At 40.9% G+C, this 17,718-nt stretch overlaps 1 protein-coding gene across 1 annotated transcript; it reads right to left on the bottom strand.

Moving 5' to 3' along the window:
• Positions 1 to 338: 338 nt before the first annotated feature.
• PPP2CA (protein phosphatase 2 catalytic subunit alpha) lies at positions 339 to 17,605 on the bottom strand. The gene is made up of 7 exons (XM_069772974.1): positions 17,246 to 17,605; positions 4,358 to 4,567; positions 3,674 to 3,847; positions 3,393 to 3,482; positions 2,778 to 2,939; positions 1,875 to 1,993; positions 339 to 1,093 (listed from the first exon to the last, which is right to left on the bottom strand). The coding sequence occupies exons 1-7, from the start codon at positions 17,345 to 17,347 to the stop codon at positions 1,021 to 1,023; spliced, it is 930 nt and encodes a 309-aa protein (XP_069629075.1). The 5' UTR covers positions 17,348 to 17,605; the 3' UTR covers positions 339 to 1,020.
• Between the last annotated feature and the right edge of the window lie 113 nt (positions 17,606 to 17,718).

The following is a 17,718-nucleotide window of genomic DNA, read 5'->3' as shown; positions in this document are numbered from 1 at the left end:
TGTAAATTACTCAAACTTAGATTTACACTTGAAAAAAAGCCACACTCAATCAATTAAGTGATCCTATATTCTTCCATTTTCAAATATTTCAGTAGAGCACCGAGAGGGAAAGAGAGCAACATGTCAGTAATAAGCAAGCTCTGTTCTCAGCTGCATGATGACATATGACCAGGCACCTCCCTGGGACAGAATTCAAAAGGTCAGTTTTCCAGCACACTCCAATCACCTCAGTTTTAGTTATTTAAGGTGGAAATTTCTATGCAAGTTTATAAAACCCATCCAGCTACATGTTACTTTATTAAACCACAGTTGACCTGAGATGCAATTAGGATTTGACATTTTTCCATACTTAGTTCACAAGTTTATTATGAAAAACACTGCAGCTCTGTCCTGCAGTAACATTGTTTTACAGAAAAAAACAGTTCTGTTCAAAGTAATTCACTATCCTTGGACAATTACAAGGGACAATATGGTAGGGCAAAGAGTGGAAAAGGGAACCGAGTGCAGACAAAAAAAAAAAATCAATACAATTAAATTAAACAGTATTCCCTGAAAATAAAACAAACAAACAGTTTCAGAACAAATATGAGGCCTTGGTACTTATTTTAAAAATGTTCTTTAAGCTTCAATGATTGTTTGCTGCTACCCTTATCTACAGTCATGCTGAATAAAGCTATAGCTAAATGGAAAGTTAAATGTATTCACGAGGTGTTAATGTCTACATCTTATTATTTGCAGTCTCTCAGAGAAAGCAAAAGTAACTACAAATAGCGCTATGCCAGAAACTGGTTTCTTGACCAACAATGTTGCTTCAGCATGCAATGAACTGGTTCATTCTAAAGTGGTCACAGTTGTTGACGACAAGAGGCTTTGTATTTGAATATGGCACGTCTTTTGGTCCATGTGAAAACAAGTTTGAATGTTAAATATTTTCTGACACTTTGGAGTTACTGTTGCTCTTCCCATTTTCTTTAGGTCAACATATGGTTCATGGCAATACTGTACAGGTCTAAAATCTCTTTACAGGAAGTAGTCTGGGGTGCGACGAGTAACATGCGGTTCACCTCTACGTGGTGCTGGATCAAACTGCAAACTGAAAAGCGTAGATATTAATGAAACCGCAAGAGTTCAGTTTACATGCAGGTATGTTTTATATTTGATTTACAGTAGCAGTGGTCTTTAACACAGGTAAGTCTTTTCAAGTTTTTTCAACTGATTAAAGTCTTCCAGAACAACTGTTCAACTTCTTCTACTCCTTCTATTAGTATGTATTTATCACCCCCATATTTTACACCCCTCTTATGATTACTACGAAGGACTGGAGAGAAATGAATCTTAGCTTTTAAGACTCAAACTGGTCAAACATTAGTATATATTTAGAAAGTTAAAGTCTCCAGTAATTGTCAAAGGGGGCAGTTTACACAATGCTTTTGCCTCATTTACTAGTAAAGTTGCTGCTGAGGTAGTTAATTAGAAACCTCATTAAAAAAGCTGACATCCTAACATCTGAAGAATTCAAAGATTCTGAAAGACTCTTGCCCTCAACTGACAGGAGGGCATTACCTCAGATGTGACAGAGTACTCCTATTCTCAAATCGCATACCTCTATAGTATTTCATTGAACTCCAGTTATACCAAACAAAAAGGAGTCATCTGACTTTAATCTGACAGACAAGATGTCAACAATGACTGTTACAGATATGTGACCCCAAGACTTATGATGCGACTAATCCAACAATTCCACACTCACTTTAACTCCCAAGAGTGTATAGGGGAAAAAAACCATACCTTAACACAATAATTAAGTGGTATCTTGCTACAGCAACTATCTTAAAATCATGGGCAATGTAATTCTCATTTTTAAAGATACTTACAAGGAGTATTTTAGAGTATCATCAAGTTCCATAATTGCAGCCTGGTTGCCACAACGGTAACAATAGTTTGGAGCACTGAAAATTGTTACTACGTTCCGATCATGGCACCAGTTGTACCCCTGGGGAGGGAAAAATAAAAACAATTATGACCTCCAAGTTCATTTGTTGTACCCCATATAACCATCTGACTAATAACTGAATTTTTAATGCACAAAACCCAAAGTGGCATTTGTAGTGTCATTTTAAATAAGATTAAGGCTATATCTTTGTCTTCTTGAGAGAAAAGAAAGTAAAAAGGAATTTTGGCTTTCATATGTTGCTTCTTACTAGTAAGCGTGAGCTAAGCATATTTTAAAAAAACTGCAAGAGTTCTCCATTGTGTTAGCGTTAAAAATTAAAACGGCAATTCTGAAGTACACAATCTATTCTGAATCTTCAGCACTGATCAGCAAAACCAGAATCCAGACACACATTTAAAAATCGTAACTGCCAGGGATAACTAGAGACTAAGAACAAAAACACACATCCAAGGTAAAACAGAAAAATACCTATTTTTTCAAGGCACACCTTTGTGTGCATTTTCTTATCGAGGGACTCAGCATTTATGTTTAAGAATCATTTTATCTACACAGAAATGCAATACCACATCTACTGCTGAAGTCTGTTTTGGGATGTTACTGTAAATTTTCAGGGAAAAAAAGCCAAAATAAAGGTTACTCCACTGTCAAATTGAGAAACTCCTTTAGTAGCACATGAACACTGTCAAAATAGAGTTTCTGGAAGACTCTCAGCTTGATCATCAGTTGTCAAAGCAGTATATGCACATCCCTGACACACAGAGTATGGTATTAATGGCCAAACTATGCAATCAACAGTTTTAAACACACAGACTATCCCACTTACCTCCATTACCAACTGATGAGCTCTTGAAACCAACGTAAGGCCATTAGCATGGTTAAAGGTTTCTGAAATATCCTGTCCAAATGTATAACCTGCACCTCGAGGAGAGATGCCCCAGCCACCACGATCATCTGGATCTGACCATAGCAAGTCACACATTGGACCCTGTAAGAGATGTAGAAGATGTTTCAGAACCTAAGTGCACAAAACCAAAACCAAACAAAACCACAAAAAGCCTGCGCACACACACCATCCCTGCACAGCTTGTTGCAGCATCTCTTTAAGACTTAAAAAAAAAATGCCTACCAACTACAACAGCTCATGCAGTTAACACTTGAAATACTACCAAGAAGTTAGCCTGAATGAAGAATTTTCACAGAAGTAGTTCTCACCTCTGAGATCATTAGGTCATACCTGTTGAGATTCGAGTCACACTAAAATATGTTTGTTTCTTCAGGCAAGAACACACCCCTTACTTTCCCTTCAAAAAACTAGAACAGGAAGACAGGCACTTTCATATTGCTCAGTTGCTCTGAATTTAATTTTTGGCCTGTGTACTCAAATACCCAATATATGCTGAATCATGAATCCCACAAGTTGAGAATTATTTTTCAGTACCTCATGGGGAACTTCCTGCAAGCGATCAAGTGCTCTGATGTGATCCAGTGTATCTATTGATGGAGAGAGGCCACCATGTAGACAGAAAATCTGGAAGAGTTAGATACATGAAGTTTATCTCATTCATTTACACTAATTATATCAGTGCAATTATAATTGTTTAGTATAAATGACTAGGAGAAAATCTGCAAGAGATTCCTTTAAAGCTGAGAGCTGATAGAATACAGTGCTAATAGCTCCCTTTACAACTAGTAACATTTAACTTGTCAATATCAACATACCTGGCCATCAACCAAGGCAGTTAGAGGCAGGTAATCAAAAAGGTCTGTAAAGTATTTCCAAACATTTGCATTTCCGTATTTTCTTAAACATTCATCATAGAAACCATATACTTGTGTGATTTGCCTGCTTTCATGGTTCCCTCGAAGAATTGTGATACGTTCACGGTAACGGACCTAAACATAACAGTTTATTTTAGAGACATCAAAATACGCCTGTCTTCCCAAAACACAGAATTTGCACCCCTCACCACCCGTCATATAATAAAGCAATGAAAACCAAGCCCTTTAAGATGAAGATTCAATTATAACATTTGAGAAAAGAACGGCTAATTCATTCAAATCTTCAGCTGGCAAATACTTTTGAAATTAATTACAAATTTTATTCATTGTGACTAGTGGACTTCACTATACCTGTGCATTAAGCTGATCTCTCCAAGCAAATTCTTAAATATTGCTACTTAGGCAAGTAAAAAATAAATACAGCACTAATTTTAGAAAAAGTTCAGGCTTGCATCTGAACATCAATTTTATTTCAGAAGTATCTCAGAAAACTAAGACAGCCGACATTTCAGTTTTTGTACCAATAATACCAATGTAGTGCAAATCATAATAGATATTAAGTGTAGTCAGGATAGTAATTACATATGTTTTATACAGAATTGTACAGCTGAGAAGAAAAGTTACCTTAAGAGCTACAAGCAATGTGACTGTTTCAACTGAATAATAGCCTCTGTCAACATAGTCCCCCATAAACAAATAGTTTGTGTCCGGTGATTTGCCTCCAATTCTGAAAAGTTCCATGAGGTCGTGAAATTGTCCATGGACATCTCCACAGACTGTGACTGGACATCGCACTTCTTGTACATTAGATTCTTTTGTCAAAATTTCTTTAGCCTATAAAACAAAAAACACATAAATTGTGAATTTGTCTATGAACAGTCATTTTATTCAAAATATGCTCTACCACTTCCAGCTCTTGACAAGCTGCTCTCTTTATGAAATCTTGTCCCTTCCTTGTCTGAAGCGCTTGAGAGAAGAGTTTATCTTTACTTAAAATAAGATTTTGCTTTATGCAACCCTGTATTAGTAGCAGAAATTTGGTATGGTGTTTTTTTCCCCTCCTTGAGGAGGGTATTTCAGAATTAATTTCCGGCATAAGAAAAACTTCAGACTTTCTACAAAAATGGTTCTGTGAAGCATAAAACAATGATCATCACTGCTGGAACTGAATAAGTTCCTAAGTATTTGAGAAAATTAAATCTAAAAAAATCACACCAATGTCTTATCTCCAACCCTCCAAAAGCTTGAACTCAGACATGGCCAAAACCAAGACTCTCCCTCGGGGAGGTAAGCACAACCGTATCAGCTAGCAAAAGCTCCCAAGGAGTTCTACACTTCTGACGTCTTGCTTCAGAAGACCGTTTGCCACCCATCTACACATACGTCTTTGAACGCAAAGGCAGAGAGTCCTACATGAAGCAGAAGCAAGAACATATCTAACATCCAGTGGCATCAGCAAAAACAGCAAGTTGTGTCTTTATAAACCAAAGCAGGAAAACAACTTTGTCAACACCATTTTTCCCACAAAATTGTGTACATAAAAGTTGCAGACAAAGGCAATTTGTATGAAGAAGCACAAGCTAAATATAGCATCAGAAAGGTAATTTTGAAATAACACAAGAATTCCTTAGTCGTACCATCACACTGCCAGTTGTTACACTTTGTTCTCAGAGCAGTCACCAAACACATGCCACAATAATTTTCTAAATCAAGAGAGTATTATAAATATAAATAGTAACAAGTTCACAAGTTAACTAACTACAAAGATTTCCATGCCTTTCAACCACCAATGTTCCTATTCAAAAAGGATCCCTTTTTTACCTCATTACCAGAATGACAAGAGAATATGTAAAAACTATATTCTATTTCATAACCCAAGGTGTCTATAAGACTTGCAGAAATGGCACCAAATACTACCTATGCACAGGCTACACTGAATCCAAAATATTCTGAAGCATACACCAGTTTGAGAGACAGATGGAAGAGCAACACCACATTCATTTTAGGGTCACTTTTCTTAACTTTCTCAAACCTAACCTGACAACTAAAGCAGCATGCTCATTTTTGGGGGGGTTCTGCTAAGCAAAGAAGTATTCTCAGACACTGGAAAAAATTCATCATAATCTGAAAGAGTATTAGATTTTAAAAGGTTAGGAAAGAAACATTTCAAGTTAAAATCTAAACACTATATTAAATGCTGGGTATTCACGTGAGCCAAGCTATTAAGAAACATGCTGCTGTGTCCAAGTTTCCACCTTATTCATGAAGCCACTAGCTGGACAGTGACTGATACTCCCACTCCCACCCCCAAAAGTGGTCTCGCTGTTCCTGCACATTGTCCAGGCTACCCACCACGGTCACCACTTCAAACAAGAAAAGTGCCAGCAACACGTAGTATAACGATGGAGAATCATGAAATTCAACATTTCATTCAACACTAGAAAGAAATGCAAAAATGCAATTGTGGTTAAGAACCCTGCACAACACAGAGCTTTAGATATTACAGCGTGAGCAACAGAGTTAAATCACTCTGCAGACATATTTACATCAAAAGTCAATCTCATATGACAGTTTCCACTCATGCCATGCCTAGTACTAAAGATAGGTCATTGCTGGCTTGTGGTAGACGCTAAAAGTGTAGATTTATTTTAAGATAGCCTGACTTAAGTTCATTTTAATGCAGTGACACTCACCGGATGTTTTGAAGGTATTTTAACAGCCTTAGCCTCTTCTAATACGCTATTACAATCAGAAGCATTAGCCATCTTAATTCTCCTTTTGACAGAGAATGTTACAGATGCTTATAGCACTTCAATATAAAAACCCTACTCTTTAATTAGAATGCTTTCTACCACTGTATTTTCTTAACGCACTAGAAGCATTGCACAAAGAATGCAGCATCCATTTTTCATCAAAGGTATGCAGCGTTTATGCTGATGGAGATTAAAATGGCATAGTTCTCAGCAACAGAGTTGCTGCTTCCTCAGTTTCTGAAATATTAAATCACTCAGATATGCATACAACCAAACACGTAGGTAAGTCAGACAGCTACTCTGATGGAAAAAGACTGTTCCAGGTCAACTTTCAAAACAACAATCTCTATTTAAATCCTGCAGTGGAGGAATGCTGGTGCAGGGATTTTGGTATTTCCATGTTCCAAAACAAGTCTCATGAAATACTGTGTTATGAACTGCTTAGTCCATTTACAGTCTTATCACATCCCATAGCATTAACAGTGGCATATACTGAACTGCTTAAGCAGCATACTTGCCTCTACAAAAGAGCTTCAGCAGAGCTGAAAGTGGAAAAAATAACACCCTGAAAACAAGCCACCAACAAGTGGTCCATAAACCATACCCCAAATTTCCATATTAAATCAATTCCTATAAAAGGGTAAAGCAATAAATGTTTTAATATACTGTAGCATAACAAAAACACAAGTCGGTAAGACAACAGTACATGTAATATTACAATTTCACAGTTCAAGTTTCACAAAGGTAAGCTATTGCTGAAGTATCTGTGACCCTGACTTTGTAGTGGACCACACACCATCCTGTGCAACCTCATCTGATTCTACTCCCTCTTTCTTGATCCTTTCCCCGAGATCCACGATGATGCTACTTGCTCAGCCATATCAAACAACTCCCTCCCTGTCTATCCCTGTCCATCCCCCCCCCCCCCGCCCCAACAAACAGGGACTTCCCACCAGCAACTCTCCTACACTTCCTCCCAGAAAGAAAGTAGTAGAGCATTTTTCAGCAGCCTTCAGTACAAGACCAAGTACTCTCTGATCAAACCACCTGATGAAGGAGAACTAGGGAAGAGAGACATACACCTGATTCCTTGTATTTCAAAACCCCAGTGACCTATTGCCACGAAGGATGATACTGCAACACTTTGCAGTATTTTGACATCAACATTTTGAAACATCCAGGTTTCACTGCCTATCACCAGGATAAACAATTATGCAATTCTGAAACAGATTTTTCTTGATCACCTATTAGTGCTTTTATTTCTCAGGTTTTTTTCAGTTCTTAACAATTCTTAAGGCAGGCCTGAACCTCTGTATGTCTTCGATCCTCCTAAGTACCCCACACCAGAGAAAGTTTAACTTGTGGTGGTATTATACAATTTAAAATAGATGAATTAAGTTAAGCAAAAACTTGATAACCACAGCCTACTACATTACAGTTATAAGACCCTACTTCCAAATCAGCTTAAGTATTTTGTCAGCACTACACACTCTCAGATTTCAAAATCAAGTGCAAAGAGATACAGATTAAGACTGAAAAGAACCCATTACTTCAAATTCATAAATGCTAATTTTACAGCCAAGCACCAACAAAGTCTAATGCAGAAAAAACCTGTAGCTATAAGACACAGTTGCACAAGGAGAGCCTAAGAACAACTAAGTAAAATGCTGTCATAAGCAACAATTGCTGAGGTGGAAAGTCATGTATTTTACTTAAAGCAATCTCAAAGTTTAAACAATATGCATATATCAAATACACTTCAGCTTAGTCATAGTGCCTGGAATTCATTCCTACTTGATATCCGAAATACTGGCTTACTCAGCCATTTTGCTGGAAAGAGGCAACTTGTACAATCGAAACACCCAAAAGACAAGAATAAAACCAATATTGGTTTAAACACAGATGAAGAAAAGACCAAATTTTCACTTCATTGTAAAGCAAGTAGCACTGCATAAAAACACAACCTAGTATTTAAGAATTAAAACATTCCTAGACTGCTGCACATCTTCTGAATGGCCAGATGAACAGTAAATCATTGTTTTGTTCCCTTTGTTTACAAAGCACATCTTCTATGCAAAACACTGTTCTTAAAATACAAAGATTAGCTTCATTGTTTTAAGACAATGCAAGATCCAAGTGTAAACTCTGCATTTTATAATGAACAGCCAGGGATAAGAATTTAAAAAACTGTATGACCATTAAAGCTACTACCATATGATTTTCAGATCTTCACAATTTTATTTAATGAGATGCAGGGGTTGTATGTATGCGGAGGTATCTCCTATTTCCCCTATTCCCTGCACATATTTTTATCCTATATGCCACAGAATAAGGCTCAGAATCAAGTGCCATAAAGGCTATAATCCATCCATTCTCTTTCTCAACTTGCTCTACACTGAGGACAAGTGAGTTTCCCTCATGAGCAGAGTACATCATCAGCTTTGCCTCACAGAATTAATTTGAAGTGGTCCATTTCTGAAATATCCTCTGTATTCATCTGTACCCAAATTCCTTTGTGTTTCCAAAACATACCAGATATTTCTCAATTACTCCTACCCCTTCTTAGATCCATACATTATACCAGTAGCTCTGACAACTCAAATCAAACCAAATATCTACCCTGAAAAACTCTGGGGCACATAAAAAAGACAAAAAAAAAACCCAAAACAACAAATAAAACCCCAAAAAACCCACAACAAATATTACTGTGGCTTTGTAGAATTGTAGAACAATGCTTGAAACTGCTTCATAGCAGCAAACCTGTGCTATAAAGCACTTATCAAAAGATTACCGCTAACTCAGTAAAGGAAATACAACCATTATTTTAATTAGACAACATAGCTCCGAAGTCATGGTTGCAGACGGTAATGTGCCATTCTTGGCAGAGCAGAATTCACACCTGCAACCCACCATGTTGTCTAGTAAAGTGTGTGTTGAGAAGCATCCACTATAACCAAGGAAAAAAAAAAAAAAGGTATTTCTAGTTACCATAAAGATATTTTTATGTGATCGAAGACTTCAACCACACCCATAATTTCCTGTCGTCAAGAGGCACAGGATGTGACTAAAGGCACAATGACCAGCTAATTGGGATGAATACTCGTTTTAGCTGGCCAAACATCGTGGCCTGGAAGAGATTCCAGTTCCAAGCAAAGTCATCCATTACAGTCAGCAAGTCTTCTGCACAGTGAATGCACTTGTTTCCTTGAATGTAAGGGTTTCCCCCTACCACTTACTTGCAGAGGAGAGGGAACATGTTCAGGCAAAAGATGGACTCACCATTTTTAGAGAAAGGTATTTTCATTCACTGTTGACATTTTAAAACTAAGAGGAATGAGGCCTCCAATATCACCCTTCTGTGAAGAAGGTATGCCAGCAGTCAGATTACATACAACACAAATGGGAAACTGATTTATGCTGAACTTCAGAATCCACTAAGGAGTTCAATGTGAATGTATAAGTAGGAACAAAATTAAAATACAGAGCTCCCTGTTGGCATTTAATTATTTAGTATTCCAAAGTAAGTAAAACCAGGATTTCCATCCACATAGAAGAAGCCACAGCAGCAAAATACTCTTTTCCCAGGACTGAAACAGAAGATAACCTATCTGCTTTCTCTCTGGTTTTGTGACTAGCACCTATACCTCCGTTTCCAACCTCCTTCACTACCGGTGATACCAGAGGTTTAGAACTCAGCGAAACAAAACAAGGCATGCCTGGTCAAAGAGTCACAGTGCAGCTCCTGAGAACATGTGTCACAATGCGGTCACTACATTTTTAGCCCTTAATTTTCTTGGGATAGGGCAAATAGAACTAAGAAATGAACTCAATTTATTTTAATTCAAAGTTTGCAAAATGAAAGTTTAGTAGCTTATGTATCAATGATTGTTTGTCAGTGAAAAAGAACAGGCAATCAACTAACCAAAAAAGCATAAAATCCAATGAGCTTTGTATTTTACAACACACAGCGAAGTACCTTTCTTCACTGCTCCACAACTCAGCAACAACTGCTCCCTTACTCTCTTCACAATTTCTGTTTGGTTAGAAGAGAGACCAGTTAAACACAAGATGTTAGCCAACCAAAAGATCAATCCTAATGCCAGTACTGCATGTAAGAGTATGAGACAACCACCTTCCTTCTTCTCCTGTAAATTCTAGAAGGTCTACAAGAAAGCATGCAGGCAGTAAATTTTTGCCAAATAACCCTCTATTATTCCTTTGTATTACCAAGTAATGACTGACACCATTCGCAGCCTTGGTAGTCCCCTCAACACTTCAATTTGAAAAAGTCATTAGCAGTCTTACATACTCAGCGTAACTGAAAGGAGTGTTCTTTCCCTCAGAGGCAGATTTGGGGGAAGGAAAGGGGAACTGCTATTTAAGTACCAGTAGTCAACAAGACCAGTTGGAAAACGAGGATAGGAAGGGGCTGCTCTGACAGAACTTGGTGTCATCTTTTTGCTTCATACAAAAGATCTTAGTATCTTTTACATTGAATTAAAAGAAAAACAAAGCCTAGAAAAATATTTTTTAAAAATATAGGATGCCACATATCTCAGGAAACACAGATGTCTTCCTCTCTACATGGAGTTGCAAGAAACACAACAGTACTAATGCAGGAAGCTGACCACTTAACACAGAAGTGGCCTTCAGTCCTGTCTGTAGAACAAGCTGTATTCATTTTGTATCATTCAAATTGTTAAAAAAAAGAAATACGCTAAAGCTATGCCCAAACTAGTTGTGCCTGATATCCACAAATCCAGCTTCATGTAATAAAAGGTTTTCAACTCTTCTGCTCAACGAACTCCAACCACAGCTAGGCCCGGTCATGTTAAAGGTACGGTCAGGATATCAACTGGAGGATGGTGTAGACGCATGTGTCAAAACTCAAGAAATGTATTTCAAAACCAACTAGCAAGTATGCAACACCTATATTGGAAGTATTTTCAATACACCCAGCAAAAATATTGGAGACCTGGCTACTGAGCAACTGATCTCCAGTATTTATTCTTTAGCCAGGAACAGACTTTTTCCAGCTTAACATACTACCTAAAGAAAAGGAACTGAGGACAACAACTGTGTTACTGAATATAGGTGTAGTGTTCAAGGGTCCCTAAGCAAGGATGGAAATGCAATCACCGCTCCTTTGATTCCCTTTGTACAGCCATTTGTACAAGGCCTCCTTAACTCCTGCCAGACAGAGCCAGACAGGTTAGGTTATTACACTGTTTAAGGCAACCCAGATGACTAACTGAAAATGGCTAGGGAGCAATCACAGAGCAGCACTGTCATCAGATCTGAGGAGGCAACAGCCTCACCACAGGTAGACTTGGAAGAGGACATCAATCTACAGCCTCATCCATGTCCTGAGCCTTAAACTGGTAGAACTCAAACAGGAGCTTGCTCTGACTTACGAGTGCTTGCTTCTGTTATCTTAAGCTATGCCCAAAATAACTTCTAAAGCAAGACAAAAATATCTTTCACTCATCAGAACTAATGTTGTAATAAAAAAAAAAACCAAAAAAACCTACAAAAAACCTACACCTAACTGCCAGCACAACTCAATTTTACAGAATTTCCTAGAATTGAAAAAAATTAGAAAGCTGCTGATGCTACAAGAATTAGCACATACAAGACTAAATTCACAAGACTAAATTCTCACACGCACATCAAAATGTTTTAAGTATAATCAGGACTAGGTGAGAAAGCTGGCAAGGTTGACAATTCAAATGCCTTTTGTGTAAAGAGACAATTTCCATTTTATATTACCAACCATCACAAAAAACCCCCCCACAGAACACTGGGAGTGAAAGGATCTTTTTTTGTGAAAGTGTTCCAAAATAATCTGAAATACAATTATTAAAATGTCACAAAAAGCTTTCCACAATACACCTGTAACTCTTCAGAGGTGGAAGGCATAACTATACATGCCCATCAATGGCTTGATCCGTGGGTATGTTCAACAAAGCGGCAGCAAAGGAGCCCTAAACCATCTTCTGGTGTCCTGCAGCCCCTGGAACCACTGAAGAAAGCCCTCCCGCCATTGGCAGTAGTTCAAGGGTTTCCTTGTTAGTGAATCCAGAAGCCAATGCAGTAGCGAGGAAGAACAGAAATGCTGTGCCTTCCAGACCCACGTTCTTCTGCCAGGCGTAGGGTTGGAGGGACACAGAACTTGTCCAATACACAGCCCACCACAGGGAAACTCTCACTAGCTGGGAGTTCTGTCAGGGCAGGTTTTCAGTCGATTTACAGCAAGTTCAGACAGGAATATTCATTTTTGCAATCATCCTTGTTTGAAGAATAGTTACCTGTGATGGTTACTTGTAAAGATATGGGAATGCAAAAGCTAGCTAATTGAAAAGCCCTTGCAAACGTAGCTGGGGACAGTTTAAAAGAGTTCACTTCTGGACAAAAATAATCAGCTAAGAAAGGTAACTCCCAAACAGCAGAGGAGGCAGAAGGGAATGTGTGCCTCTCTCTGACCAAAAAAAGAAGTGGGGCAGACATCTCAGGGCAGTAATAGCTTAAAACACAGGACTGAGATCCACAAAGCTTGCCGGTCCTATGCATTAGAGGAAATGAACTTTGACTGCAGGGGGTTTTTTGACCCAAAAGAAAGCTTCATCAGTAACATACTGCCCTCCCAGAACTAAGGCACTTAACATAAGCTGAACAAGTTCAAGCAGCTCACACAGCTGCAGTGGGTACATGCATGTTTGGTTAGTTCTCATCTGCAATCAGTCTCACAAAATCTAACTTGGAAAATCTGGTGTTAAACAAAGGCAGAAGTTCTGCAACAGGAAAAAAAATTAGAAAAATACACCATTAACAAGGTACATACCAGAGAACAGTATGGCGCAGAAACATATTTATACTATGAAAATTAGCACTGGTGACAAATCAAAAAGCAAATGTAACCAAGATCATTGTTACAGATCAAAAGCTGCAGGAGACAAGGCTTGAATCAAGGTTTCTTGAATGCCTTTACCAGAACGAGCCCTACACTGAGTTTAAAAAATTTTGAATAGCAGCACTGTCTATTCAGAGGTATTTTACTAGTAATTCAAGTACACAGGTAGAGAACCCAATGACTGAATTGTCGTCTTTTTCTAAAAACTGGATGCCAAGTTCAAACCTGCTTAATTACAGACTACTATTTCCAAGGGAGAGACACCGATACCTCCGCCTCCACCTGCACTAGATACCTTCTGAAATAACCAATGGAGACTCTATCCACAAATTCAACTAATTCCTTTCCGCATTTTTAGACTGTCATCCCACCTTCCTGAGCAATGTGCCACACCCCCATCTCCTCTGATAAAGGGCATTTATACACCACGGTGAGGAGACAAGACCATTTCCCTCTATCCTCACAAAGTATGGAAAAGAACAGTCCTCCAAAACAGTATTCTTTCATTCAAAATGGCCAGTGGAAAAACCCTCACCTGGGAGTAAAGGACTTCCTTTCTCCTCTGTTCACAGACAACACTCAATAAACAATAGTGTTAAAAGGACAAACACTGCCGATACATAACAGTGACTATATTGTGTACGTTTTGACCGCTTCTTCAAAACTTGCACTTATCAAATCCTCAAGCAAAGCACTCACAATTAGTCACACAACTGATGTAACATAAAATACATAGCACATATTAAGCCTAGAATAACTTAACTGCCACTCAGAGGTTCATACTTTTTCAAATCATCTGTGAAAGTATTATGTATTATTCATGGTTACGAATTATTCCTAGACTTAGAAGACATTTCTGCCCAGTTACCACCACCACCATCACCCAGGTAACCAGGCACAATATAAGATGCACTAAGAAAGTAACTGGGATGCAGGAATGCCCACACTTAATTATCATGTTTGTAAACAGCTGTTATGTTCTTTAGATATCAATACTGAAATACAAGAGAGCCCTTAGGCTTATTCTTATTAGACAGGCACCAGTCTACACACATGAAGTCCCAGCAGATCAAGAAATACCAGTCGGGAAGATCATCCAATCAAATAGTGTTATGGGGGAAAAGCCCTCACAAAGACTTTTTTATTTATTTATTTGTTTATTTTAACTAGCCCTAGCTACAATTCAATGTGGTGAAGAATGACAGTTTACACCTAGCAGGGTCTTTATCTGTCCTTTGGAACTGTAGCTATATTTGACACTGTCCTTAACACATTAAGCTATTCATGGAAAAAAATAACCTTTGGGTGTGATTACAGCCCCAAAACTACTTAGGACAATCAAAACATGAAGCACAACTCAGCAAAGTTTCTGAGAGTCAGTGCTGGAAGCATGGAAACATGTTAAAGCAAATACTGTCCCTCAGCAGGAGGGCACAGAATTCGACTAACACCCTGCTTTCATGAACACGGCTTCCCACTCAAGGGAGCAGACACAACTTGATAGAAAACTCAGACTTCGGGGGCCTACTTCCAATTCCTTGCATCAGCAACAATGTAGAAACTTAACTACTCTTAGCAGGAAGTCCCAGTAAATCCACCTGTAGTTATCAGCGACAAATCATCTCTCCTTAACATAAACAGCCGTGTGGCTGTACTCTGCAACATGCTGACCACAAACCAGTCAGAGATAGGGAATTTCAGCTCAAACACAGTATCACGCTACCTGGAGAAATACTACCTTTGGTGTGGAGCTGGCTCATATCCACCCAACTTGAGGCAACATGAGGTTGCTGCTAAATGGTAATTTTCAAGTAGATTTCTCACACATTCTTGTGGTCTCTCATCTCAAAACACAGCAGTTGGACACACAACTTACTGTGACCTTTCCTTTTATCTACCATTGTTTTGGTGACAGGCATTACGCATTTATCCAGAAATACAGCTCATTTCCATTCTTCACTGGGAAAAAATGAAAATGTCGTCTTGCGCAACAATGATGACTGGGACTACAGTATCTTCTGTAAGGAATTTCTAATGGTATGCCTACTCCTCACCTATTGAAAACCCCCCAGTAAACTGAACGCTTTTTGTATATTCCTCATGCTCCTGCAAATTACCATACAACCCTATAAAACACACCCACTTAGGCAGTATTCAGGACCCTGTACCAGCATCAGTTTATAAATGACGGCAAGTGGAATACTTGCCTCTCCAACAAAGCAATACAAGGAAGAAGCTGGACGGCTGTCATTAGAGATGCACGTGAAAAATAGTCAGGCAGTGACATTGCCACTTGCTTGCAACACAATTTAAAATACACGAACTGTATCAAATGGTAACAATTTTAAGTTGCTGGAGTACTAGTGAACTAAAATTTGTACTCAGGCAAGAACCCATCTGGCCAAAACCACTGCAAGTTCTTTTAATAAGTTCATAGACAGTCCTCTGGAAACAATGTGCTTCCAAAACAACAAGCTGTAGTATTTGGAGGCATGATGCCAAATTTAAAATATTCTAATTACGTCTTGTGGCAGGTACGCAGGCTTCTTTAGAACCCAATACATCAGTAGCTTCCCATATTCCTTAAGTTCCAGTTCCCAAACAGTCCACAAATATTACTTCCTTCGGTCTAGAAACGTAGGAATACGTAAAACCTTCAGTAACCAAAAAAACTTGCTCAGCTATTAAGTTACACCCAGAATTAGAATCCAACTGGAAAATGCAGCTGGATGCTACTAGAACAAATTTTTCCTTGATTTTCCAAAACACAATCTATCCTGGGCTGATTTTAAGAGCTTTCTAAACTATAAATACTCAATCAACACAGTATTCTAACATCCACGTCTCGACATTTTCAATCCACCACCATAAAAATAAATAGCTATATAGGATCTCAACTGCGTGTTCTGTGAATGTCACGAAACCCAGACTCTTACACAGAGAAACCAAAGTCCCAAAGCTAATCTACCCTTCAATTAGTTATAAATGCGTCTGTGCTTATCACAAAAAAAAAAAATCAAAGCTGTTACCTTCAAGCAGCAGCTCTTTACCCCGTGCAATTATCAACCGATTACCATAAGCTTTTATTTCCGTTGTAATAACTTACACTTTTAGGGCTGCTTTAAAATTTTGACCGTATCATGACAGTACGTCGCGTCGATTCACGCGTGACCCTCCGTACACGACGGCCGGACCGACCGACAGCCGCCACCCGGCCGCGGGCACGGATCCCCCCACGCCCAGCCGAGGCCGGTCGCGCCAAGCGGGGCCCGAGGAAGGGGAAAGGGCAGCGTGGAAGGCCCGGGGCCGGTGCAGAGCCGCCCGGCCGGCCCCCACTCCCCCGCCGCCGGGATGGCGGCCCCGTTCGGGGGGTCTCTCCCGAGAATCCCGGCAGCGGCGCCATTTTAGGAGGCGATGAAAAGGCGGGAGGCGGAGCCAGGTTCCAGCGCAGCGAGAGGGGGCGCGGATCCGCCCGCGGAGGGGCCGCGGCTCGCCCGGCCCTCTACCCCCGCCGGCGGCTCGGGCGCCAGCCCAGCCCCGCGGAGCCGCCCGAGAGGCCCCGGCCAAGCGTCCCGCTCGCCCCGACGCCTCTTCCCGCGTCCCGCCCGCGGACTCCCCCCCCCCCCCGCCGCCTACCCGCCGGAGAGGCGCCTCCCCCGCCCGGCAGCACCTTCCCCGGCTCCCCAGCCGCTCGCCTTCCCGCCGAGCGATCGCCCCGACCCCGCGGGCTCCCTCACCGGGCGCCGCCTCCCCGGCAGCGACCCGGTCCCTGTCCCCCCACCGCCTCCCCACAGCCCCTCACCCGCCGGCGGGGAACGACCCCGCCGCCGCCCGCTCGCCGCCCCTCACCTTCTCGCAGAGGCTCTTCACCTGCCCCTCGGAGAGCTGCTTGCACTCGTTGAGCTGCTCCACCCACTGGTCGAGCTCCTTGGTGAAGACCTTCTCCTCCATCCCGCTCTCCCCCTCCTCACCGGCTGCTGCCGCACCACCCCCGGAGGCCCCCTGCGATCCGCGCTCCCAGCGGCGGCAGGACGAGACAGGCGGCGGGTGCGGAAGCGGCCCGGAGCGCTAACGAGTCGGGAGGAGAGGCGGAGGAACGGGGCGGGGGACCAGGGAAGGGGAGGGGGGAGAGAGGCCGGCGCCGGGCTCTCCGCTGCTGCAGCTCTGCCGCCCGCTCACCTCGCACCAGACCGTGTAATGGCCGCCGCTCCTGACGTCACCGCCTCGGCTTCCACTACGGGGAGGGGGAGGGAGAGGCCATGAGAGGCAAGAGCGCATGCGCAGCCTCTGGGCGGGACCGCGCGTGCGCGCTATCCCCGGCC

This window comes from Haliaeetus albicilla, chromosome 27 (assembly GCF_947461875.1).
Source record: "Haliaeetus albicilla chromosome 27, bHalAlb1.1, whole genome shotgun sequence".
Classification (NCBI taxonomy): Eukaryota; Metazoa; Chordata; class Aves; order Accipitriformes; family Accipitridae; genus Haliaeetus; species Haliaeetus albicilla.
This window is presented reverse-complemented; position numbering and strand designations above follow the sequence as displayed.

Excerpts from the sequence above, each read along its gene's own strand:
- PPP2CA (XM_069772974.1), bottom strand. The coding sequence starts at position 17,347 with ATGGAGGAGAAGGTCTTCACCAAGGAGCTCGACCAGTGGGTGGAGCAG. Across the intron at positions 3,483-3,673 it reads CTGCCTTGGTTGATGGCCAG|ATTTTCTGTCTACATGGTGG; the intron begins GTATGTTGATAT and ends TAACTCTTCCAG. Across the intron at positions 2,940-3,392 it reads TGCAGGAAGTTCCCCATGAG|GGTCCAATGTGTGACTTGCT; the intron begins GTACTGAAAAAT and ends CATCTCTTACAG.